Raw genomic sequence first — 23780 nt, 5'->3', positions numbered from 1 at the left:
TTAATCGTTATTTATTTAGCCAGGAGAAAGCCTTCATAAGCTTCTATGTTTTATTTATCAGATGGGTGTTATGTAAGGCCCAATCCATGGGGCATAAATGGCTTATCCTGGCCCTGGGTGTCACTGCAATCAGTGCATCCTTTGTGGCTGGCATGTACTTTCAACACGATCATGCCAGGAGACGTTTGCAGAATTTAATACAAAAGGATCCCTATGCCTACTATGTCAGTCCCCAAATTTATAAAGTGGTAAGAGTTCTTTCTTTGAGATTAATTAATAAGAAATAATTTAAGATATATATAAATAATAATATATGAATATCTCTTTTCAAGTTTGCTTTCTTTGGAAGCCCCGATGAGGCCGACCACCGTATGCGCCAGATCATGAAGTACGGCTTCCCAGGCTTGGATGATTTAAGGCTGTACAGTGACTTTGTGCTCTCCTACGATCGCCGGAACCGGGTGGCCCATTGGGTGTGTGAACACCTCCAGGCGGATAGCATCCGTTCCAAGCGATTGCGACAAGGTAGAAGACATTTTCAAGCCGATATGAGTGTGCCATCCAACTTTCGGTCCGAATTGACGGACTATCAAAGATCCGGTTTTGATCGCGGTCACCTGGCGGCTGCTGGAAATCATCATTTGCAGCAGAATCACTGCCAGGATACGTTCTTTCTCACCAACATAGCGCCACAAATCGGAAAGGGCTTCAATAGTGGTGCTTGGAACAAGCTGGAGATATATGTAAGATCGCTAGTCAATCGCTTCGGTTCCGTCTACGTGTGCACGGGTCCCCTCTACAAACCCAAGCAGAAGGCTAATGGTAAATTCGGAGTGGAGTATGACATGATAGGACTCAATATGGTTGCTGTTCCCACCCACTTTTTCAAGGTTATCATGGTGGAATCGAATCATCATCTGGGCAAACCCTATATGGAGGGCTATGTCCTGCCAAATGCCCCGATACCGAATGGTTTGGCACTGCGGTCCTTTCTCTGTGACATCCGGGAGATCGAGCACTATGCCGGTCTAAGGTTCTTTGATGGATTGAGAAGGAGCGATTTGTTTGGCAGCAATTATCCCCATGAATCACAGGTTTTTCGCGACTTTGGTTGATCTAAAACAAAATTTTGGTTTACATATAAAATACATCAATATAAAGATGTTAATGAGTGTCTTTTTGAGCAGGCCTTGGCCTAGATCTCACATTTGCATTATATACACTAGCAACCAAATTATTGTACCCCGAAATATGTCCTATAACGACTCGCCACCAGTCCAGCAGTATGCTCTTTGTGCACTGGCGGGAGTAACTGGGTTTTTCTGCGGTGCCTTTGTCCAGCAGGAGGTGTCTATAAGGGAACTGTTTCGACTGATCCGGCGGGATCCTTATGTCTACCATCATCGTCACAGGCTATATCCCATTGTGAGTGGTTGGCTTAAATTTTAGTTATTTTTCCAATATATTTATTCATTCTTCCTTTTCCCCAAAAGTTATCCACTTTCAGGACCGATCACGAGAGCCGTTTGTGGAACCGTTCCATAACCTTTAGTGACAAGTTCAGGGAGCTGGTTGTATCGCCCCTTTTTGATTTCCTCAGTGCTGCCTTTATGCTAAAAACCGACTCGGCGACCACTACGGATCTGCTGGACTTAATTAAATACGGCCTGCCCAGCACGGAGAATTTGTTGGTCCACAAGGACTATATTGTCTCGCAGGATATGTGCACCAACTCACCGAAGTGGATCTGTGAGCACTTTCGCGGCGATTACCAGAAGATAGAGACAGATCAGTCCGGCTATAGCACCCTGAATCTCCGCTGCAACGACGTCTATGTCTTGAGCGGTAGCTCGGTGGGAATCTGTAAGGCCTTTAAGCGTAAGATATGGAACGAACTGGAGCATTATGTGGTCACCATGGCACAGGAGTTTGGCTCAGTGTACACCTACACTGGACCGATATATACGCCCTCAAGTCACGAAAACGGCAAATGGTTCATGAAGTATGAGGTCAGTGATTGGATTCCCGTACCGGTGCCATCGCATTACTTCAAAGTGCTGATAGTGGAAAGTCATATTCCCGGGCTGCGTCCCTTCGTCGAGGGTTTTATTATCGAGAACAGCAGGTCCGTGGGCGGAAAGTTGAGCGATTATCGGGTCAATGTGGACGAAATTGAGCGCTTTACGGGACTGCGATTTAGCAAGAACCTCCGGCCAGCGGTGCAAATCGAAAAGAACACATTTCGGGTAGACACTCGAGCCTGGGCGGGTCGGTTCCAGGAGATCTCAGAGCCACTTATTACTCAGCCTTCCAATAAAGAAAAATTTTAGCAGCTAGAAAATTTTAACTTTGCGTTTAAAGGTTTCCCTTAAGAATCTGTGAATCCAGAAGAAGTTCGCTCTACTTCAAAGCAGAAGTGGGTGTATTGAATGTGAAGGTATGTAGTTAAGAATTCTTAAAAATCTTCTAAAGTTATTGCCGGGCATAAATAAACATTTAGATATATCAGATATACTCCTTATCAACTGCACTGCCGAATTAATTTTTATTGTTCTCACCTGAAGCAGTAGGTCGTGGCTACATATCTCGACATTCAACAGGTGTTTGACCGGATGTGGCACGATGGCCTTCTTACAAAGCTTGAAGCTGTACTGAACCCGCGGCTGCTCTACTGTAAAATTGTAAATATTAAAATTATAGGTATGTACATATGTAGATGTAATGGAAGTGGTTAACATTACTTCTATTTCATTTTGGGATATAGTTATTTTATTCAATTTTAAAATAATATTGAAATTGTAATACAAATTTTATGAAACAAGTAAATATTTTTTATATCTCCTGTTAGTTTCTCTTTTCATCTAGATCGATCCTTAATGATCCAATCTCAAACTGCCACGGTAAACAAAGTTCTTCATAACGAAAATTGGTTCCTTTCTTCTTTATAAATTTAGTTAGATGCAGGAATAAATTATTAAGTATTTAACGACAAAAATATAAATTTTATAAAGTGTGAAAGTTACAAAGTTTGTAGTAGCATTTTATGACGTCACTCGAGGTTATGTACCACCTTCCCAAAATGTGAAGGCGAGTCACAGCTGTTAGCCAGACGCTCTGGCAGCACTGAAGCGTTTATCGATTGGCCGATAGCAACCATGCCCCGCTCTGGGACAGTGTTGGAAAACAGTGCTGTTTACGTGGCAGCGAGAAGAGCAAAAAAAATCGAATTGGGGAACTGACGTGGAAGTTCATTTCGACGGAATTTATTTTTGTTTTTTAACCAGCGTTTGTGCGTCGCGTCCGTCGAGAGTTGAGGCTACCATCCAGTGGCCAGAACCGAGAAGCGTGTGCTCAGGAATCCGGCTTAGCACTCCCCGAAATTGCCAAATTTGCCGAAGTGGCGAACTTTGAGCCACCGTGTTTTCTCTCTCTCTCGCTTCGCTTTTCCCCGTGAAAGTTGTTTGTTGGAGGTTTTTATCCCTGGAAAATCGGTGACTGATACACGGCTACGGTTTCCAGCAATGAATCCCAATATGTACGGGCCACCGCCTACGCAATTCCAGCAGCCGCCGACACAACAACCGCCGGCGCAGCAGCCTCAGTTTGGAGCACCTCCTCCGATTTCTGGTGGATTGAATGCAGGTTGGCCACCTCAACAGCAGCAGCCACAGCCTCAAGCGCTGCCGCCGCAGCAGCAACAACAAGCACAGTATGGAGCCCCACCACCGACATCGGCAGCCCCACAGACGTACCTCAATGGAAACTACCAGCAGCAGGTGAATGGGGAATAAGGAAGGAAAGCTTGACAAAGGATTAGCCTTTATATAGGAAAGCCATTAGATATGCCTTGGAATATAGGAGTTGGCTGTTGAAAAAACTTGGTCTGGGGTTTTAAAAAACTACTTTCAAAAATCAATAATGTTGACCTGATTTTAATGATTAATTTGGGTTACTTGTCGTATTTTTTTTTTTCAGTGGATAAATATTTAAGTAATTTACTTTTTAGAAATTAACTTTGTGCTTGGGGTAGGTCAAGGTCTTACGATATTATGTATGGCTTGAAATTTCGAATTTTTATTAAAGATTGCATGCACTAAATCCCAAAGCAAATAAGCTTTGTTCTTGATTTTAAATATGTTTTTAATGATGTTTCAAATATCCTTTATGATAATTCGCCTTCCTTTCTCTAAAATATTCAATTTCTTAAATTAATATTAACCTGTAAGCTAAGCAAACACAATTAAAGGCCAGAAAGATGAATGAAAAGACTGAGCCTCAGCCTGATAAGCGTTCAATACTCTCTACTCCGTGAAAAAAGAGGTCATCCGTGATTTCATAATGGAAGAGTGGAAGCTGAGCTTGTAGATAAGAAAGAAAATAACCCAAATTAAGTTAAGTAACTAAAAATTAATCTCCCTCTTGCAGCTGGCCACGTCAATGGGCGGTTTGAGTGTCAGCAGTGGCGTTGCCAATCCCCTGAAGCCACCTCTCCCGCAAGGAGCACCCGTTGCACCACCACCGGCAACCGGTTTCAATCAGTTCAACGCTAATGCGGCTCCACCTCCGACCGCAAACAACAACAATGCCGCATTCGGTGCTCCACCGCCGGCGGCAACTGGTGGCTATGCCAACGGAGTGCCAACGCCAAGCAGCACACCACAGAGCGTGGCCAGTGGGATCAATCAGATGAGCTTGAACAGCGCCAGCTTGGCCGGATTACCGCACATGCCCCCAAAGGCAGCGACGCCCGCTGGTCAGCCTCCGATTTCGGCTGCTCAGCCGCCACTTCCGGGACAGCCACCTCTGCCTGGACAGCCTCCGCTTCCAGGTCAGATTCCCACATCGCAGGCCACTCCGGCTCCGGCCGCAGCTCCTTTTGGCGTGCCCAGCTCGCGACCAGGACAGCCCCTACTGCCACCTGGCGCTATTCCCCCAACCTACACGCAACCTGGATTGCCTCAGCAGCAACAGCAGGGATTGCCACCACTGCAGCAAGCGGGATTACCGCCACAGCAGCCGGGATTACCGCCACATCAGCCGGGAGGCCAACCACCGCAACAGCCGGGATTTCCGCCACAGCAACCGGGATTTCCGGCCCAGTCCCAACCAGGTTTGCCACCGCAGCCAGCGGCACCCTATGGAGCACCCCAACCTGGAGGATATCCAAGCAGCGGCGGCTACCCGGGACAGGCGCCGGGCGGTTTTCCAGGAGGACCACCGCCACTGCCTGGACAGCAGGCAGCTGCTCCACCGCAGTTTGGCGCCCCACAGCCGGGATATCCAGGTCAGCAGCCAGGCTATCCGCCGCAGCCGGGTCAGCAGCCTATGCCAGGCTATCCGCCACAGCCAGGACAGCAGCCAGGAGCACCCGGTTATCCTCCGCAGCAAGGCGGCTTTCCCGGCCAGCCAGGACGTCCTGGATTTAACCAGCCCCCGATGCCGGGAGCAGGAAACATGTACCAGCAGGCGCCGCAGCCTCGTCGCCTGGATCCCGACCAAATGCCAAATCCCATCCAGGTGATGATTGAGAATCAGCGCCAGGCGGGAGGACCCTTTGTCACCAATCAGCCAGGTTTGCTGCCACCGCTGGTGACCACCAAGTTTGTGGTCCATGACCAGGGCAACTCTTCGCCGCGCTTCCTGCGCTCCTCCCTGTACTGCATCCCCAATACCGGGGATCTGCTCAAGACCACAGCTCTGCCCTTGACGCTGAACATTTCGCCATTGGCCAGGACCGCAGAGGGTGAGCTGGAGCCGCCCATTGTGAACTTTGGCGACATGGGACCCATTCGATGCAACAGATGCAAGGCGTACATGTCGCCCAACATGCAGTTTGTGGATGCAGGCCGTCGCTTCCAGTGCCTCATGTGCAAGGTGACCTCCGAGGGTGAGTGATATCTAGGAATTGAGTTGAGATGGTTTATTAATATTGATCTGCTTGGTTTCAGTTCATCCGGATTACTATCAGCATCTGGATCACACTGGCCAACGTGTGGACAAGCATGAACGGCCTGAACTGCTGCTGGGCACCTACGAGTTTCTGGCCACCAAGGATTACTGTCGGGTATGCAGCCAAAAGCTCCATGATCTCAAAGATTTAATTATAACTCATTTTCCTCTTTAGAACAACACTCCACCAGAGATTCCAGCCTTCATCTTTATCATCGACGTCTCGTACAATACGGTCAAGTCGGGACTGGTCCACTTGCTGTGCGCCCAGATCAAGGACATACTCAAGCACTTGCCGGTCGATCAGGGACAGGACAAGTCCAAGGTGCGAGTCGGCTTCATTACGTACAACAGCACCGTGCATTTCTACAATATCAAGAGCAGCCTGGCCCAGCCGCAGATGATGGTGGTGGGCGATGTCCAGGAGATGTTCATGCCCCTGCTCGATGGCTTCCTCTGTCATCCAGAGGAGTCGGCAGCCGTAATCGATGCCCTGATGGAGGAGATCCCACGCATGTTTGCGGACACCAAGGAAACGGAGACGATTCTGTATCCCGCCATTCAAGCTGGTTTAGAGGCTCTAAAGGCGTCGAATGCAGCCGGAAAGCTGCTGGTGTTTAACTCCACGCTGCCCATTGCGGAGGCACCGGGCAAGCTAAAGAATCGCGACGACCGGAAGCTCCTGGGCACCGACAAGGAGAAAACTGTGCTGACGCCGCAAACGACAGCCTACAATCAACTGGGCCAGGAGTGCGTGCAGCAGGGCTGCTCCGTGGATTTGTTTGTGTTCAACAATGCCTACATTGACCTGGCCACCATTGGACAGGTGTCTCGGCTGACCGGCGGAGAGGTGTACAAGTACACCTACTTCCAGGCGGACGTCGATGGCCAGCGACTGATCGAGGACATCAAGAAGAACGTGTCCCGACCCATCGCCTTCGATGCAGTGATGCGAGTGCGCACATCGGCCGGCATCCGGCCCACGGAGTTCTTTGGCCATTTCTTTATGTCCAACACCACCGATGTGGAACTGGCCAGTATTGGTAGGGATTTTCAAGGCGGAATTTATCTTAATCGAATTCATATATCATTTTCCCATCCTTTACAGACGCCACCAAGTCGGTGAGCATTGAGATCAAACACGACGACAAGCTGCCGCCGGAGGAGAATGTGTATTTGCAGGTGGCTCTGCTCTACACATCGTGCAGTGGTCAGCGTCGCCTGCGTGTCCTTAACCTGGCCCTGCGTGTGACCACAACGATTGCGGACGTCTTCAAAAGCTGCGACTTGGATGCCATGATGCTGTTCTTCGCAAAGCAGGCCTGCTTCAAGCTGATGGAGCACTCGCCCAAGCAGGTGAAGGATAACCTAATCCATCGGTCTGCCCAGATCCTGGCCTGCTATCGAAAGCACTGCACTTCGCCCACATCCGCCGGCCAACTGATTCTGCCCGAGTGCCTCAAGCTGCTGCCGCTGTACGCCTCGTGTTTGCTCAAGAATGATGCTGTGTCCGGTGGCTCGGACATGACGCTGGACGATCGATCGTATGTGATTCAGTTCGTCCTGTCCATGGATCTGAATCAGTCGGTGAGCTATCTGTATCCCCGTTTCATTCCCATCCACAATGCCGTGCCCGAGGAGACGGATCTACCATCTCCCGTTCGATGCACGCACGAAAAGACCCAGGAGGACGGTGCCTACATACTGGAGAACGGCGTTCATCTGTTCGTCTGGCTGGGCCAGTCACTGTCCCCCAGCTTTGTGCAGTCCGTCTTTGGGGTCCAGGGGCTGCAGCAGCTCGCCCTGGAGCGGTTCCATATTGTGGCAGAGACGCCGCTGGCCAAGCGCATCAACAACATCCTGGAACAGATTATGCAGGAGCGAACGCGCTACATGAGGGTGAGTCTTTACTGTTTTGGAATCTCAATGGTTTTCTTAAATGAAATCCTCTTTTTCGTAAAGGTAACCTGGCTGCGACAGAACGACAAGTTGGAGAGCGTGTTCCGGCACTTCCTCGTCGAGGATCGCGGCACCGATGGCTCGGCCAGCTACGTGGATTTCCTGTGTCACATGCACAAGGAGATCAAGGACCTGCTGAGTTAGCACGCCGGCTACTCCGGCACGTACTACAGGCCCGAGCAGCGCTGGGTTTCCGAAAGCAGCTACTCCCAGAACCGGGCTCGGATGCGTCGCCTGGCCTCCATGCGCAGTCGCCTGGGCAAATGATGGGGAGTGGTCAAAGAGAGAGACAAGGATCGAGGGAGAGCAAGAACTGGAGCTGGCGGAACATCAATTATATTTACATAAAAAATACATATACATATATATATTAATATTAATTAACGTCTATCATTTGAAGCGTATCAATTCTTCCATTAATTCTATTCGAGTTTGCATTGTTTTACTTTTCAAATGAGATATATATATATATATTTGTATGTATTTCCGCGAAATTACTTAGAAAAATTGTTCTCTTTTCAAATTCCATGATTAAATAATTAATGTTTAATTGTAATTACAAATTACTTTGCAAAAAAATTTCCCACACAGTTGAAAACTATTAGATGATTACGATGATGGTTAGCATAAGATCCTCATTTTTTCCGGGCCCAATCGATCTTAGTTTTAATGTATTTTCCTGCAATAACTTGTGCGCTGCGCCCTGCTTTTTATCGTACTTTATGTCATTGAAAGATTATTATTATTATTATATTGTAACCCAAATGTTTCGTGTGAGAATTATTCAACTTGTATGGTATATATTGTTCGCTCCCGATATCAACAGGCAAAAAAACCATAACTGCGTGCAGAACGACACAAAAAAAAACACATTTATTGAGACCGAAAAACGGAATAAAAACTCTTTATTAAAAATGAAAAGAAACTGGAATTTGTTTAAATGGATGAATGGAAAATAAATGATTTTCAATAATTTTATAAAAATTAATTTCCTGTAAAAGCTAAATATTTTGGTATTACGAATGGTAGCTTTTATTATTATTAATTATTATAAATTATTTATTTATTTTATTCTCTTTAGGAATTGCGAAAATATTCTAAAAAGTTTTAAATATAAAACATTGCATTTCATGTTGAAATATAACTGCGCGAAATATCAACATAAAGATGTTTTAAATAGTATAGTCGGTGAAAAACCAAAAGTAATATTGATATTTTAACGTAAGCCGGGTTTTTTTATTTTTCAAATTAATAATGGACCCCAAAAGTTCATTAAAAGACCAACACATATTCCAACATCGATTTTAAGGTATATATATATATTATTTGTTTATATACTTTTTGTTTATTCGTATTATATTTTATTAGGCCTTTAAATATCTAAGAATTATTATTATTTGACGTGCACATTTTACATTTACATAATTTTTTTTTCTTTTCTGTTGTCTCTTCTCGTCATTCTTCTTTCATTTTTAAATTTTTCTTTTTTCTTTAGCAGTTAGAAAAGGTTTTATCTCAACTTCAATGTTCCCGAAATGTAATAACAATTTAAATTAAAAACATTGCCTAGATTGAATTTCGCTCCGTGTGTGTGTGAAATGTTGTCTGTTTGTGGCTGGGTGGGTGCTTACTTATGTGTGTAACTGTGTACGAATTTTGTAGGTAATTGCGGAACTTTATAAACGTTTTGAACTAATTTTACACGTCGCGCAATCATAAAATTTGGGAAGAAAACACACAACTGGAAATTGGCAACTAAAACATATATAGGATACTTGACAGTTTGCACAGACTTGATCAATGTTCTCTTATTATTTTCTTCTTCTTAGTGTTAGATATATATAATTACAAAAACAATGCTGCAGTTTCGAATTCTCGATCGTGATCTTTCGATTTTGGAACACAACTTACTGGTTATATAATGCTCAAGGAAAGGAGGAAAACGAAGGGAGACAACTGAGCAACCGCTCAGATACTATTGCAGCTTCGTTAAACACATATATGTATATTTGTATAGGCATTATGGCTTAAAATATAACTATTCTCCGGAAAGTGATTTAAAAATTGTTTTTTTCTTTTTGGATGGTTGGCATTTAAATAAAATCTTATCGCCCACTCACAGCAAGGTTTTAAAAACAAAAGCGCAGCAAAATGTATTCCAGATGTGGCGTATATGTGTGTGTATCTTGTGTGTGTGTGTGTATAAGAGGAGCGGAGGAGAGAATCCGTCTATTTCGTAAACGCCATAAACACCGCCCACAGTATCTCATTCGCATTCGGCTTGGCAGCCTCCGTTTCAAAGTCAAGGTCAAGCAGCTCCCGAACCCGCTTCATGGCCACCTCGTAATCATCATCATTCAGCGGCGCGAATGCATTCTCGATGACATCGCTGGCGTGCGCCAGGAAGATTAGCGCCAGCATCCTTTTGTCCATGCGCTGCGGATCGTTCACCCACTTGGACAGCACAGAATCTTGAATCTGGAGAGAGAGAGAAAGAGAGTGAGATTATTGATTTCATTCAGGAAGATGTTTTTCTCTGGCACTCACCTTCTTCACCAGGCGACACTTGACCACATTGTCGCTTAGGGGATGTGTCGTCATATCGAAAAGCAGAAAATTTTGCTTTTCCGTTGTGAGCACACCCTTCTCCACCAGATTCTTGGCCAGACGTTCGCGTACATTTTTCAGCTGGTAGCGCAATTTCAATGGATTCCAAGTCTCACCTGCCACAACAGAAACATTTGAAATTATTCAAAACTTTAAATTGGACTTGGCTGGGTATGTATGTACCACTGAGATATTCAATCCAGCTCTGCACCGTCTCTGGGGGATCTGTTTCCTTGATGTGTTTTAGTGCCTCATCCAGTAGAACATCGCCCGTCTGCTGATCCGATTTCAGAATTAATTTTCTGTTTAGAAAAAAACAATGAATTTGAATTTAGTTTTTGTTTATCAAAGATGCTTTATTGTTTACAATAATACCTTGTACATAGGCCACGTCGTCGCATTCCAGATTTCTCGATCATCACTCGACCTCGCAGTCCAAGTTCTATGAGAATGCATCCGCGCAAACCGCTTGATATGCAGTCGTTCCAGAACGATGTGTAGCCCTGGAAGGAGAAGTTAAATTGGAAAATACTATATAAAAATTTGTGGTGGAAAATTTCTTTAAATCAAAATATCAAAATTTTATATTTAACTTTAGAATATCTATATTATTTTCCGAAATATGAATTTTTATGTGTCATCAGATTGAAATGTTACAAAAATAATATTAGTATTAATCACACACAAGTGCTCAATTTGTGTATACAAACTAATTCAAAACATTATTCAACATTTATAATTCCTTTAAGATATTGCAAAAACAATGGAGTTTTTATTTATAGAATTTTGACAAAAATAGTAGACTTTTGTGCATCAAATGTACTTCCATGTTTTCACAAATTAATTGTCTAAGAACGCCAGTTTAAACAAACCAAAAGCAGTCTGTTCTTGGTCTTTTCTCATATGGCAAGTGTGGAAATAAATGAATAATTTAGATGTTGTCAGGGACGAAAAGCTCTCAGACTCTGTCGTCGTACAGCTGATTAAACATTAAACACTTGAGTTTGCTTAGACTTTACAAATAGAACCATGTCATATTCCAGAGAAAATAACTTGTGATATTTGTTAAGAAACTAACGATAGAAACTTACATATCATTAATATTGCCCTATTTGTTAAAGTAAAATATTTCAAGAGCCACATTAAAATGTAAAAATATTTTAAAATAATAAACGTGGCTTTGCATTATCATTTCTAAATAAAATTAGGACCTATACAAGATAATAATACCTATTTAACATTGATTTAAAAAAGCTTGCACAACCCACACCATGAAAATGAATCATTTGCAATTCGAATAATAGAAAATGTCGCTTATCGTGATGTTAAAACCCTCGTAATGGTTATAGTATATAGAACACATATCATTTCATATAATGAATGACGTTGTGTGCCAGATAAGAAAGTGCCTACGAGAAATGTGGGAAGTCACCGGGAGCGAGACCATTTTGGAAGCACTTCCTCAAGCAATTAACCAAATGGAAGAAGTGTTTCCAGTGATAAGAGCACAAAGCGGATGGGGGGGGCAGATGTGGAACAAGAACTAAGACAAAAGCAACAAGCATTACACACGGCCCGCTTGGGGGTTTCGTACACTGCGGACAAAATAATAAAAAAGCAAATAGACGTGGTTGGTTGCCATCACTCACACAGCTGCATGTTTCTCGCTACATGCGAACGGCAAATTGAGCGATAAAAGTGCTGGGAGGCAGAAGTGAAATACAATAAGCGAATTCAATGGAGAAAATGGGATTCTGTCCGCTAGCTATAATGGGATGGGGATAGGGCACGTACGTTTGGAGTCGATTCGCTTTATGGATAGCATCCCAAAAATTATGCGGAGATTTATGAATATTTCAATCGTATGCAAATTAAGTGGGCACCTCTCCGATGGGAAAACTCGTTTGATGGAATGCTCTCAGAGCTCCGTGACGAGTCTCGTTTTGAGTGGAGTTTTCAAAGGTGAATCGCTGTAATTAGGGAGATTTGCAGAATAGCTGTAGCTGGGGATTATCTAATCAAAGAACTAATAGATAGTAACGTACAGATACGAACTTATAGGCACGTTCTTACTTTATCTAACAGTTAGTGGCTAACTATTTGGACTTTAGTTTCCGCTGACAGTTAATGGAAAATGAAATACTATTAGGAATAATGTATTACAATCTTAAAAAACAAATATGTACTATCAGTAAAAACCAATTGGGCACCTTAAAAAAGCTTATTATATGCTGAATCCGGAATTTTTTCTCTAAGAGATTACATTTTAAGCTTTAATTTGCTTTCACACTAAAAAGTAGTAAAACATTTTTGCTATAAAGATTAGAAAAACTGCTGCCAATGAAAAAAACCCCACACTTTGATAGGAGTTGTCGAAGACTAAGCTTTGCATTTATTTATGGCCACAACAAAAGATTTTAGAGAAACGCTCTTGGCTCGCTAATTGTGCATTACTCATCTGGCCAAGAGATTTCAAAGTTTATATTGCACAACAAACTGGTAAGGCTGATTTGAAGTTGAAGAGAGACATGGGTGCCCATAAAAATTCAAATAAACATAGAAGGGGTCAACTTTTTTACTGACAAAATAAGGGGAAGCCAAGGAGACTTTAATTTGATGAAAATTTAAAAAAGGCAACTAAGTAATTTATTTACGAAACAAAATTAAGATTCTAAAACGTTTGTTTCTAATTTTGAACTAACTGCTTTTTAATAGATCCTCTCATATTTTTCCTAATTGGGACCTATCATGATTTCCCCCTTTGACTAAGATCCCCTTTCAACTAAGCCCCTGCTGCCTTGCAGATGAACCACGGATGCACTTGGGGCCAAACAAAAGGTTGCGAAAGCGGGAGCGAGATGGCAGCAGTTAACAGGTGAAGAAGAAGCTCTTGAATATGCTGCTCTTGATTAACATGCTCGTGTTGTGAAGGGAAAACTAATTAATTAGCGAAACCAGGAAAGCGTTGCAAGCAAACGAGATAAGGGTGAGCTTCCTCCAACAACCCACCTCCTTGTCCTTGAGTCCCAGCAGCAGGACCTCCTCCATGAGCGTGAGCCGCGTCTCCTTGGAGTCGCCGTCATCGATATTGTCCTCCTGGTCCTTGAGGCCGTCGATCGCCTCCTGATTGTCATCCGGCGTATTGGCATTCAGGCCGCCCTCCGCGCCACCGTTTTCCCTCGGCTTCACCGAGCGTCGCACCAAGCCGTCGGAGCGATTCATTCCGCCGGAGACTTGGTAACGCGAATTTTAGAGTTTATGGAGATGTGGGCACCTCTTTTTTCAGCTCTTCTTCTTCCGTCTTGTGTGTGTGGCAGAATTTGCTGACTCGGCGCTGGAGTTTTGTGTGTCGCGAGTGTGTGTGTGTGGTGGGTATGTGCAAATGTGGGTGGCTCTGTTGGGTGTGCGTGTGTTGTGTTTTTGTGTGTTGTTGTTTTCGCTGCTTCTTTTGCGCTCTTCCTCTTTAGCTTTTTGCACACACGCACTTTTCACACTCTCGCAAAATGCAATGGCCCAAAACTGCGTTTCGTTGTTGCTGCTGGCCGAACTGCGTGTTTAAAACTCGACAATTTATTTCACAGTTTGTTGGCGCGTACTAAATATGCAATTGCATGGCTTCTAATTTACTGGGAATTATACGAATTCCTGCGCAAAATAAGCTTTTTTATTATTTGTGTCTTTTGTCGTTGCTACTGTTTCTTTGACGTGACATTTTTCCATGGCTAGTGTTGGAAAACGCTGCCAGCAATAGGTTCTGCTGAAAGCAGGGGAATTTATTCCGAGTGCCTCTTATAAGAGTCAAAACAGATCAATTCCTTACTAATATTAAAAACATCAATTAGGTCTTCAATTAGGTTTTTCGCTAAATATTACTACTTTTGCTTGTGAACACTCAACAGCTGTTTTAAGGGCAGTGCCGTCAATAGTTCAATCGATATCTCCGAGCTATCGATAAGTGGAAGAGGCAGCAAGCAAGAAAATAAAAATAAAAACTGCAAATTGTTGAATATTTTTGTGAAATTAACAAAAGTTGTTGCCACTTGAACGTTTATTATGTCATATTTGGCCAATTTCAACAATGAGAACGCTAAACAAATACTCATGGACATCATTCGTTGTGTCAACCAGCCGGAAAACTCCAAGAAACTTTCAGAGGCAAAGGCCTCGGCTGGAAAGGAGATGATTCTCATGATGCAGCATGTAAATAAGGATATTTAATAATTACATACAAAATCTCTAGAACGTTTTCGATATTTAGGTATTTCCGTTGGTCATGCAACTTCAGCTGGAGGTTATAAAGGGACATGGCTTTCCTGGTAACCGCGAGGGATTAGTTCAGTTCTCCCAGCTCATTCGGGAAATGGAGCGCGACGACATGGAAATCGCACGCCTGCGCAGTCAGATTCGAGCTATATACCTGCCGCCTATAGCTATAAATACCACAAACGATATCCTGATATAGGGGACCCCACCAAGACTGTACTGCTGGCCTGGTTCGGGTTGCATACATAACTTCACCTTTTACAAGACTGTCACGACTAAATTGTATTATTTGTTTCATATTTACGTATTATTTTAGATGACTATGTTCTTCACCTGAATATCTGGCATTATTCAGCCTTTTTTAATATTCCACACAACGTTTTACTCGAACCAGTCCCATGTAATAGACTTAAGTTTGATGTTCTTAAAAAATGCATTTCTTTTTATATAAATTTGTGTGTGGTCTTTGTGTATCAATGTGTAGAAATGGTCTTGTTCGTCTTTATTGCTAAGAATAAGTAACATGGCATAGCTGTCTATAAACAATTAAGGATCTGTGCCGGTCGTCTAGGATCTAGGATATGTCGAGCAGTCACGGCGATAAATTAACCAGTTTTTAGTTTCAATTCCTATATAATAAGTTCCTTAAGAGCTATACTTTTATGTACACGTCAAGTAGTGAGCTGCCCGTCTGGTGAAAAGCCTTGGGCGAGGATAACTAGTAACAATTGTGGGTGGATTCTCTAGTGCGTTGACCTTCCATTGGTGGTGCTTGCACTGTTGTTATTGTTCCCATTCTCGAGGTCAGCTGATGTCAGCTTTGCAGGACTAATGCTTAGACCTATATCGTTGCCATTGAGTTTGTGTTGCAGATGCTGCAGCTGTTGGGCGATGTGTGCATCCTCCGCCTGGGTAATGCTCTCTGAATCCGCAATGGACAGCGACATGGGCGAGCGTGGCGTGAGGGGAGTGGCGGGATTGCTGACGCACAGCTCTTCGATGGTAGAGTCGCTGTTACTGGAAGGCGTTGAGGATCGCGACCTTACCGGATACTCATCATCCAGAGGCAGAGCAAACCCGTGGGTGATCATCAAATCACCAATATTCACTTCAGCGCCCTCAGCTGGATCGAATAGTTCCACGCCGGGCAGCGGAGTGCCCTCCTTGGCAGCGGAATTCAAGGCTGCAGAGTTGGCCGCCTTTGGGCGCTCCTTGTAGGTGACTACTCGGGCAATAAGCTTCCGCCAGTGGGCCACTAAAGGAGGAGAAGGATTAGATTCCTGCTATTTATTTAATTAACTTTGAACAATCCTTACCCTCTGTCAGCTCTTCAAACTTGGCTATTGAAGATTTTTGCCAGGTTATGGGCTCCGTTTGAATAGTGGATTTGACATTGGCCAAAAAGCACTCCACAGCTTGGAATCTAAATAGATTTTAGTCAGAAAATCAGTTAAATTATTAGAGGTTTTACTTATTTATGGATTTCCCACCTGAGCGTTAAAAAATCAGTGCGCAGCTCACAGATATCCGCTGGCGAGATGTACTCGCTATCCCCGTAGTCCACAAAGTACAGATCGATCACCTGCTCTTGGGGATTGTACTGGTTAGGCATAATGTCCACGATCTCAGCCCGATACCACTTCTCATCGAACTTGAAGACGGCGGCAACAATTTGGCCCACATAGGGAGCAGTCAGGACATGTTTCGCCCTGTTCTCGGCACTGCTGTAGTAGCTGGTCATCTCCTGGACCATGTGATCCAGCTTCTTGGACTGCGGACCAATAAGCTGCACCCAGAACTTGGTGGGCGAGGCCACGGCGGAGACATACACTTCCATGGGCTTGCCATCGCCCTTGGCCGCCATTAGCTTATCCCTAGGCTGGGTGTGCGAACTCAGGGATGTCTGGGAGGAATACAGGCTGGAGGAGGCAATGCTGTTGGTGGGTGAACGACGAGGCTCGCGACGCTGTTCCACTTCCTCCATAGATCGCAGCAGTTCCTCGTCCTCCTCTATCTGATCGTCCATCATTTTCCGCGCTATATTCACCTGCTTCTGGTTGCCCACTATGGTGATTTTGGCCTTGCCATTTCGTCCGTTCGGATCAATGTTCAGCTTGGCCAGCGAGCTGCTTCGGATTTCCTGTATCAGCTCTCCGCCGCGTCCAGTTAGTTTGCTGGCTAACCTTTGGGGCACTTGAAGCTCCACTTTTACCATGGGTGCCCTCTCAATCTCCTTGATAAGCAGGACACGAGCAGCCTTGACAGCATCGGGCAGGCCGCTAATGTCACAGAATTTGTGACCACTGTCCTTGTCTCTGCGGGTTAAAAACGTAAATATATTTTTGTAAAGCTAGAATTTAAAGTTCGAATCACATTGACCAAATTCCGTGGTCGATAAAATTCAAATCCAATTACCGTAATCTTATCTTGGCCAACGTTTTTTCTTCAATCAACTTGATATTGGAACCACCGCGTCCCATTATCAGGGGCACATGTTCATTGTCCACAACGATTTTGAGACAGACCTCCTTTTGTGGCTTCTGCTCCTGCTGGCTCTGGGCCCCATTCCTTGATCTGGGCTCCTGTCCTTCCTCCTCCTCGTCGTGTCGGTTCTTAAAGTACGCGTATAGCATGGCTCCGCCGAGGGAGCAGAGGCCGAAGCCCAGCAGTAATTTGTAGGTGGGCGTGGCCCCAAAAGGCGTATTACGCAACATTTTGTGATTGTGAGGGAGGCGATGACCCTTTTTAGTTTTTTGTGTAGGAAAATGAGTCTACTCAACTCCTAGGTTTATTGTTTAAGAGGACCACAGCTGTAAATATAGGAAAACAAATATTTTTATTAATTTTAAGACATCTTTAATCATTCCCAAAGCACAACTATAATCCCCTAACAACTGACAACAAATTAAAAATAAATACAAATAACAATATTGTCTCATTTTCAAGGTCTTGTTCTCATATGTTAATAACTTTTGCGTGTGCTTGGAACACTCACAAAAATAGAACAACAAGTTCAAGAGCATTTCAAGCCCTAAGGTGACTGGTACAAGCATTAATGTCTAGTCTAATGGAATCAATAAATGTTTAGAGGCAAGCCAATGTGATTACCCCCTTTTTCTTATATGATCCCATCACCCGCTGGATATTATTTTTTTGACAAATACCTGAAGAGACCAAATTCAAACCACAAACAACAGAAATTTGGCAAACAATCTCCCCACAATGACTTCATAATTAAAATAGTGTAGGTAAGAGCAGTGCACGGGAAAAAATAGACGAGTGACGTTACCGGGCGGGGACAACACCGAAAGAAAATGTAGCAACTTACAGCGCAACTTAATGCACTTCTTAATGGTCACACACTGATATTCGCCATTTGGGTATACCCAATTTTAGACTATGTTAAAAAAATGTCTATTTTGCGACGAAAAGAACAAATAATTTAGTGTTTTTGATGGAAATTTCATGACTTGTGTAAGAATTCCATGTCTGAGAAAGCACAAAAAGCTGAAAATCATAAAAGTTTCATGTGCAGTGTACATTTTATAATCATAAATAACGTAATGCGAATGCATCACCAAAAATAACAGACTATTAAACTAGGAAAGCAATCAAGCTAATACAAACTACTCAGGACAGTGAGCACTAATAATAAAAATCGTTTTCAGTTCAAAGCTTACATTTTCTTTCTGCTATAATTTATCAGATAAAATTCCTGCTAAGAAATATAAGCTTTCTCCTGTGACTACTTGAGAAACAAAATTAACAGGAACCCCGACTCCCTGTTATTCTATATCGTTCAGAGAAATTACCGGTGCTTTTACCACGATTATTAATTTTTGTTAAATATCTATAATTAACTTTATCATAAAGAAATTAAATAAATAAAAACAAAAACGTTTATTTATTTATTATTATTTATTTTCTCTTGAATATTTACAAAATCCCATATATCAATTATAAAATTATAAAAAAAAAAATTCTGCGCAAATTGCAAGAAACTTATATTAAATTTTTTCCAATGAATACAAATATATATTTCTTACAGTGGAGCTCTCTTCCGGATTTCTTAACCATTACCTACTGTTTAACATTATGTGTTTATAACAATGTATAGCTCACTTGTTGAGCCTCAATAGATCACAATATTACCGAGACTTTGCACTGGTTCTTGGACGAGTTAAACGGGTTTTTATGCGCTCATTGGCGTTATCAGACCGGTTTAGCCTTTAGGCCCCAAAAGCATGCATGCAGGTTGCCACTTATCGCTGACTGATAAAAATGTAGTCCCCCTAAATATTTATATTTTTAGACATATGTAAACACCCGAAAAACACGATTTAATTACTTTTTGGCGCTGACCTTGATCGTGAATTCGTGCGATTGTTTATTCAAACTTTTTTCCACCAAGCTTTTGCTATTGGTAATAAAAAAAAAGCCGCTTAAACTCAATCAAGCGTTTTATTGCAATGCAGCAGCTCGTTTGTTTGGTCTCCGCACATTTTCGCGTCTCGTCTTTCGTTCGAAATAATCGTAAATAATATTTGTTTAATTAACGTTCAATTCTCGCGGGAGAAGCTTGAGTTCACCTCCACATTTCAGTCATAACTGAGGAAAGGAAAACTTTTCGAAACAGACGGCAGGCAGAGCAATTACGAGAGGCCAAGTCAGCTGTTTTATGAGCCCGCCTGCTCATTCATTTCCCATTTAAACTTTTCTCTCTCCGCCTGTCTGTGTCTCTGTTGTTTACTTTGCCGGTTGATTTGCAAATAGTGAAATGCGAATTGTGGGAACTGGTAATTAACATCGGAATATTGGCATAAAGACAAATAATGGAAGGCAAACACACAGACAGAGCGGCGTAAGTCAGCAAGCGGCCAAATGTCTAATAAAGAATGGAAAAACGAGGGGCAGAGCACTGAGAAAAATGTTTATTATAACATTTTTTGGAGCCGAAGAAAGCTTAAAGTGAAGCTGTCACAACAGTTTAGCAGGAAATGTATCTGTCAGATAAATTTTAACAATAATTGGAAACAAAACAGGTCCTTAAAAAGTTATAGGAATGTAAACTGAATAAAATAAATTAAAATAATTATTTAACTTTGTTTTATATTTTTTCAGTATTATTAAGTATTTATACTAAAAAAATTCATGGTTTTATAATGGCACAAAAATTGTAATTTCCTTAGGTACTTTTTTTTACCTTTTTTAAATCAAAATAAATACAATTTAAAACTTTAAGATATTCCATAAATATTCATGAACAAAATATGTTAATATTATGATTTCACTAAGAATTTTCGGCCGTGTAGAAAAGCTTGAAGAGAGCCGAGTGCGCAGTGCTAAATTTAGTAGAGTGACATAATAAACCGTTCGTTGCGTTTAAGTTGTGTTTGGTCTCTCTCACTCATGATTTATGACCGATTTCTGAATGGATTCAAGAAACTGAAATAATAACAATTAAAGCTTGCCTTCTTCAGTTCAAATTCGTTACAAATTTTACCGTTTTTTTGTAAATGTTTAATGGATTTTCGTTTGCTCTATTTCCCTGGCGAAACTCATTCAAAAAATGGTGCCAAAAATCGTGAGTTTTCTTTTAGGTTTCTTTTTCGAAGGGGTCACGCGGTGAAAATGCCTGCGATGCGTCGAATTTTTAGTTGGCAAAGTTTCAAAATTTTGGTTTCGCACACGTACGTAAGTATTATTGTCTCGGGGTGGCTAAATAAAGGCCCGATCAACAAGTAAGGCGACGTCACTTAAAGGTATTCAATAATCCCACAAAGCTATTTTGGAGAAGCCTTCCTTTGATGAATTTTATACAAAATATATTTCTAGCAGCCGTGGCTTTTGGGTATTTTATTTTATATTTGTATGCTGCGCTGCAGGCTTTAAGCTTGGGAGTTCTGATTGGAAAACCAGTTTTTGGGGGGGAGAGAAAACGCAAAGACCAAGACGCCTTAAGTTGAAAAGGTCAAGCATTAGCTCAATATTAGTTACCCTTCGAATCGAATTGATTACTATTTGAGCAATAAAGCACTTAACTGATAGTAAAAGTGCTGCGAATTCTCAATGCCCCCTCACATGTCACATTTCACACCTCCTCCAACGTTTACTTACCCCTCGCTCTGGTGCTTTTGTATCGAAGCTGTCTCGTGGGGCGACTTTATCAATTCACCAGCTTTGTTTGCTTAGGTCTAATTAGCCTGCTTATCTAGTCACTTATTAACCATTCACTTAATCCTGAGAATTGGAAGAACGATTTCTGCGGGCCTTAACAAAATTGCAATTTACGTCAGAAGCAACAAAAAACAATAATGCCGCATAAAAAAACGTGCGAAGCAGTGTGACCGTTGAGACTTACAAAAAATACCAGCGATTAAGTTCTGTGAACCGCGAACAGTGTTGAAAAAGGCAGCGTTGAAGCCGTTATATATTTAAATTTAAAATATATTGATACTTTTAAAAGTAGTTCTAGTTAGATATATACCAAATATTTAAAATAAAAAATATAAAATAATATTCGCTTTTAATTTAAAACTTATCTTTTAAAAATCAAAATAAAATTTGTTTACAATATTTTTGGGCAATTGAAGGCCTCAGCGAAGGGCTCTAAGATGTCTGAGCGTTTATCTGTATCATAGGAATCCATAAAATATGTCCAATCTGTGTTTTGTACAAAATCTATAAAAAATAGCTGCTTTAACGACTTATTGGTTAAGTCCTCCAGCTGCGTCTGGTTAAATGTCGAGCCAGCGGAGAAGTAGGCATCGTAGACTATATTCAGCAGCACTAAGCTAATCTCCCTCCAGTTGGACATCTCGCATTCATTTGGACTGATGCAGGGAGATCTGTCACGATACAGTTGTCGGTTGTCTAGTAATCCCAACAATTCGTTGTATTTCTGGCACCCAGAATGAGGTAGCTTGGGATATGGAAATAGAGCCGTTAGGACCTCATTAGCCAGAAGATAGCCCAGCAGGCTCATCTGGAATATAATCATTTTGATTAGGAATTAATTAAAGATTTTTCAAATACAGAAAAGGAAAATAGTTTTATATACCTTGAAAATATCGTGCCCACGGATGGTGAAAAATGGTTCAGCCAAAATAGAAAGAGGAACAATTATGGCAGTGGCATTGCCAGTGAGTATGGGATGTATGGGAACTGCCTCTGGAGGATCCCGCCCTGCAATATCCGTATACGAATCTACGAATTTCAGATTGTGCTCCTTTTCCAGCCCAAGTCGGGACTGCTTTTCCAGAGCCTTCAGACGAATTGTGGCCAAGTCATCGTCGTTTTGAAAATCAGCATACAACCGTGTTAAATATTGACGTCTACCCCCATCTTTTATGGGCATACTTCCCACATTTACTGTGATGGAATTGAGGATTTCCTGGAGTGATAATATGTGAGGAATAGATAGATTTAAGCGATTGGCTTCAAGTCTTTGATCAAACTGGGCTTTTATCGCTTTGAATACACGCTGGACTTCCGTTTCAAACTCCTGAACCTTCGCTGCTCCCAGGACGTGCTCCTCATAAAGCAGATAGCTGGCAGACCTCATCGCATTCCTAACCATATTGACGCAGACAAACTCGTAGTCCCTAGGGTTGTTTATCTCCAGAGACAAAACCTCCATGAATCTGACAAACAGCCCCATCAGATAGGTGGCCACAGCTACCGGGCTTTGTGAGGTCATTACTCGATTGAGAGCCACGAGAAAGTTCAGATTGTCGACCAACACCTCGTAATCCGGTGTCAATGGACGACCCAAGACAATCTCCAAGTACTTTTCCATTGGAATGCCGTGCTTTGTTTTCAACTCGTCAAGAGTCATTCGTCTTCTGTTATATCGTTCCATACTGTTTAGACCTAGAAGGCCGTCCTGCAGTAGGGTCATATCCTTGTACAAGGACTTTGCTTGGGTTCGGTTAACTCCCAGCTGACGAGTTAGCCAGTCCACATCGCCCCAAACCGCATACCTTTCACGGGTTATGAAGCGATATGCACCGAGCATTAACATATATTTACCGCTTTGGTGGTCAAATTCCGGACTCATCTGGAGAACTAGACCCATTCCGTATCGACGCAGTTGGCCCAGGGTCACCAGCCAATGGAATCCCTCTACTGAGAGACTGACGTTCTGCTGTACCGCCTCCCAATAGTTGATTACCTCTTCCCTCTCCATGGCCACTTGACAAGCATTGTACAGCCGGAGAACCTTTTCCTCCAGACTGCCCGGCTCGAGAGTTCGGTACTTTAGTTGCTCAAACAACGCCATGAACTTGGGGTTCATCATTTCGTGAGCTTCGAACCGGGAAGTCAATTTGGTCTTCTCACCTTTGGCATAGTACTTAAAATCTTTGCAGGGATCCATCGTTTCAATCATGGGTTTTTGTATCAGGTCCAAGATTCTCTTGTTGGCGGAAAACAATCCAGCACTCTGTCCGTTAATAATAGGTAATATGCCAAGGAGGAGCATGTGGCATAGCCACGGGAATACTTTAGAATGCCGATCCATTGCCGACGAACGACTGATTAATTTCCCTCATTTAACTGCCGTATTTATAGATGGAAAGCTGATAAAGCTGGGATCTTTATGGTTGACTTTAAATTGAGATCTTTGTAGCAAATATATATATTTTTTATATGGAACATACAGCTCCTTCTCCCTGAGTCTTGCGAATGCATTGATTACGTCAATATCATTAAGATATGTTATTACATTGATTATTCCATTGGAATCATTATCTTTGGGATGTTTATTCTGAGGCATAAACAAGACGATGATGCCAGTTACAAGGATGACTGATGCCAGAGCAGATTGAATAATATCCCAATCTTTGGAAAATTTGCCAATAAACTTATGAGCCTGAAACACAAGATAGCCAAAAACTAAAACGGAGTCCCACATCTTTTTCTAGTCCTTTATTTTGAATGTAAATATAAAATGCAATTGAGCAGCTAAAAGCTGGTAGGTCATAATAAACACTAAAGCTACG

The 23780-nt window shown here is 42.5% G+C and overlaps 7 protein-coding genes across 8 annotated transcripts; 4 read left to right on the top strand and 3 right to left on the bottom strand.

Annotated features, from left to right (window-relative positions):
- Positions 1-17: 17 nt before the first annotated feature.
- On the top strand, positions 18-1118 carry Tengl2 (Testis EndoG-Like 2). The gene is made up of 2 exons (XM_017166587.3): positions 18-248; positions 333-1118. The coding sequence occupies exons 1-2, from the start codon at positions 87-89 to the stop codon at positions 1113-1115; spliced, it is 945 nt and encodes a 314-aa protein (XP_017022076.1). The 5' UTR covers positions 18-86; the 3' UTR covers positions 1116-1118.
- A 51-nt stretch (positions 1119-1169) lies between these two features.
- Positions 1170-2341, top strand: Tengl3 (Testis EndoG-Like 3). Its single transcript, XM_017166586.3, has 2 exons — positions 1170-1425; positions 1494-2341. Exons 1-2 carry the CDS (start codon positions 1252-1254, stop codon positions 2328-2330), a joined length of 1011 nt encoding a protein of 336 aa, XP_017022075.3. The 5' UTR covers positions 1170-1251; the 3' UTR covers positions 2331-2341.
- An 850-nt stretch (positions 2342-3191) lies between these two features.
- Sec24CD (Secretory 24CD) lies at positions 3192-8833 on the top strand. Its single transcript, XM_017166688.3, has 6 exons — positions 3192-3776; positions 4426-5887; positions 5949-6064; positions 6125-6992; positions 7058-7848; positions 7912-8833. Exons 1-6 carry the CDS (start codon positions 3522-3524, stop codon positions 8050-8052), a joined length of 3633 nt encoding a protein of 1210 aa, XP_017022177.1. The 5' UTR covers positions 3192-3521; the 3' UTR covers positions 8053-8833.
- Positions 8834-9206: 373 nt separating this feature from the next.
- Positions 9207-14221, bottom strand: sau (Golgi phosphoprotein 3 homolog sauron). Its single transcript, XM_017166685.3, has 5 exons — positions 13525-14221; positions 10891-11018; positions 10699-10817; positions 10456-10631; positions 9207-10386 (listed from the first exon to the last, which is right to left on the bottom strand). The coding sequence occupies exons 1-5, from the start codon at positions 13735-13737 to the stop codon at positions 10138-10140; spliced, it is 885 nt and encodes a 294-aa protein (XP_017022174.1). The 5' UTR covers positions 13738-14221; the 3' UTR covers positions 9207-10137.
- A 155-nt stretch (positions 14222-14376) lies between these two features.
- LOC108074579 (protein C10) lies at positions 14377-15230 on the top strand. Its single transcript, XM_017166686.2, has 2 exons — positions 14377-14715; positions 14774-15230. The coding sequence occupies exons 1-2, from the start codon at positions 14569-14571 to the stop codon at positions 14975-14977; spliced, it is 351 nt and encodes a 116-aa protein (XP_017022175.1). The 5' UTR covers positions 14377-14568; the 3' UTR covers positions 14978-15230.
- Positions 15231-15265: 35 nt separating this feature from the next.
- On the bottom strand, positions 15266-21089 carry papi (tudor and KH domain containing protein papi). 2 transcript variants are annotated; one of them, XM_017166681.2, is made up of 5 exons: positions 20896-21089; positions 17194-17588; positions 16269-17093; positions 16095-16201; positions 15266-16033 (listed from the first exon to the last, which is right to left on the bottom strand). In XM_017166681.2, exons 2-5 carry the CDS (start codon positions 17490-17492, stop codon positions 15522-15524), a joined length of 1743 nt encoding a protein of 580 aa, XP_017022170.1. In that variant the 5' UTR covers positions 17493-17588; positions 20896-21089; the 3' UTR covers positions 15266-15521. The 2 variants fall into 2 exon arrangements, with proteins under 2 accessions (XP_017022170.1, XP_017022172.1); XM_017166683.3 differs by lacking the exon at positions 20896-21089 and adding an exon at positions 18107-18263.
- LOC108074483 (uncharacterized) lies at positions 20896-23295 on the bottom strand. The gene is made up of 3 exons (XM_017166556.2): positions 21839-23295; positions 21140-21763; positions 20896-21018 (listed from the first exon to the last, which is right to left on the bottom strand). The coding sequence occupies exons 1-2, from the start codon at positions 23258-23260 to the stop codon at positions 21347-21349; spliced, it is 1839 nt and encodes a 612-aa protein (XP_017022045.2). The 5' UTR covers positions 23261-23295; the 3' UTR covers positions 20896-21018; positions 21140-21346.
- Positions 23296-23780: the final 485 nt, after the last annotated feature.

The sequence above is a fragment of the Drosophila kikkawai genome, chromosome 2L (assembly GCF_030179895.1).
Source record: "Drosophila kikkawai strain 14028-0561.14 chromosome 2L, DkikHiC1v2, whole genome shotgun sequence".
NCBI classification, from domain to species: domain Eukaryota; kingdom Metazoa; phylum Arthropoda; class Insecta; order Diptera; family Drosophilidae; genus Drosophila; species Drosophila kikkawai.
Note: the sequence above shows the minus strand (reverse complement) of the source record. Positions and strands in the feature narration are given on the sequence as shown.

Excerpts from the sequence above, each read along its gene's own strand:
- Tengl2 (XM_017166587.3), top strand. The coding sequence starts at position 87 with ATGGGGCATAAATGGCTTATCCTGGCCCTGGGTGTCACTGCAATCAGT. Across the intron at positions 249-332 it reads GTCCCCAAATTTATAAAGTG|TTTGCTTTCTTTGGAAGCCC; the intron begins GTAAGAGTTCTT and ends TCTCTTTTCAAG.
- Tengl3 (XM_017166586.3), top strand. The coding sequence starts at position 1,252 with ATGTCCTATAACGACTCGCCACCAGTCCAGCAGTATGCTCTTTGTGCA. Across the intron at positions 1,426-1,493 it reads GTCACAGGCTATATCCCATT|TTATCCACTTTCAGGACCGA; the intron begins GTGAGTGGTTGG and ends TTTCCCCAAAAG.
- Sec24CD (XM_017166688.3), top strand. The coding sequence starts at position 3,522 with ATGAATCCCAATATGTACGGGCCACCGCCTACGCAATTCCAGCAGCCG. Across the intron at positions 6,065-6,124 it reads CCACCAAGGATTACTGTCGG|AACAACACTCCACCAGAGAT; the intron begins GTATGCAGCCAA and ends TTTCCTCTTTAG. Across the intron at positions 6,993-7,057 it reads TGTGGAACTGGCCAGTATTG|ACGCCACCAAGTCGGTGAGC; the intron begins GTAGGGATTTTC and ends CATCCTTTACAG.
- sau (XM_017166685.3), bottom strand. The coding sequence starts at position 13,737 with ATGAATCGCTCCGACGGCTTGGTGCGACGCTCGGTGAAGCCGAGGGAA. Across the intron at positions 10,818-10,890 it reads CGACGTGGCCTATGTACAAG|AAAATTAATTCTGAAATCGG; the intron begins GTATTATTGTAA and ends TTTTCTAAACAG. Across the intron at positions 10,632-10,698 it reads CTGGATTGAATATCTCAGTG|GTGAGACTTGGAATCCATTG; the intron begins GTACATACATAC and ends CTGTTGTGGCAG.
- LOC108074579 (XM_017166686.2), top strand. The coding sequence starts at position 14,569 with ATGTCATATTTGGCCAATTTCAACAATGAGAACGCTAAACAAATACTC. Across the intron at positions 14,716-14,773 it reads TGATTCTCATGATGCAGCAT|GTATTTCCGTTGGTCATGCA; the intron begins GTAAATAAGGAT and ends TTCGATATTTAG.
- papi (XM_017166681.2), bottom strand. The coding sequence starts at position 17,492 with ATGTTGCGTAATACGCCTTTTGGGGCCACGCCCACCTACAAATTACTG. Across the intron at positions 16,202-16,268 it reads ACTGATTTTTTAACGCTCAG|ATTCCAAGCTGTGGAGTGCT; the intron begins GTGGGAAATCCA and ends AAATCTATTTAG. Across the intron at positions 16,034-16,094 it reads GTTTGAAGAGCTGACAGAGG|TGGCCCACTGGCGGAAGCTT; the intron begins GTAAGGATTGTT and ends CTCCTCCTTTAG.
- LOC108074483 (XM_017166556.2), bottom strand. The coding sequence starts at position 23,260 with ATGCTCCTCCTTGGCATATTACCTATTATTAACGGACAGAGTGCTGGA. Across the intron at positions 21,764-21,838 it reads GTGGGCACGATATTTTCAAG|ATGAGCCTGCTGGGCTATCT; the intron begins GTATATAAAACT and ends ATTATATTCCAG.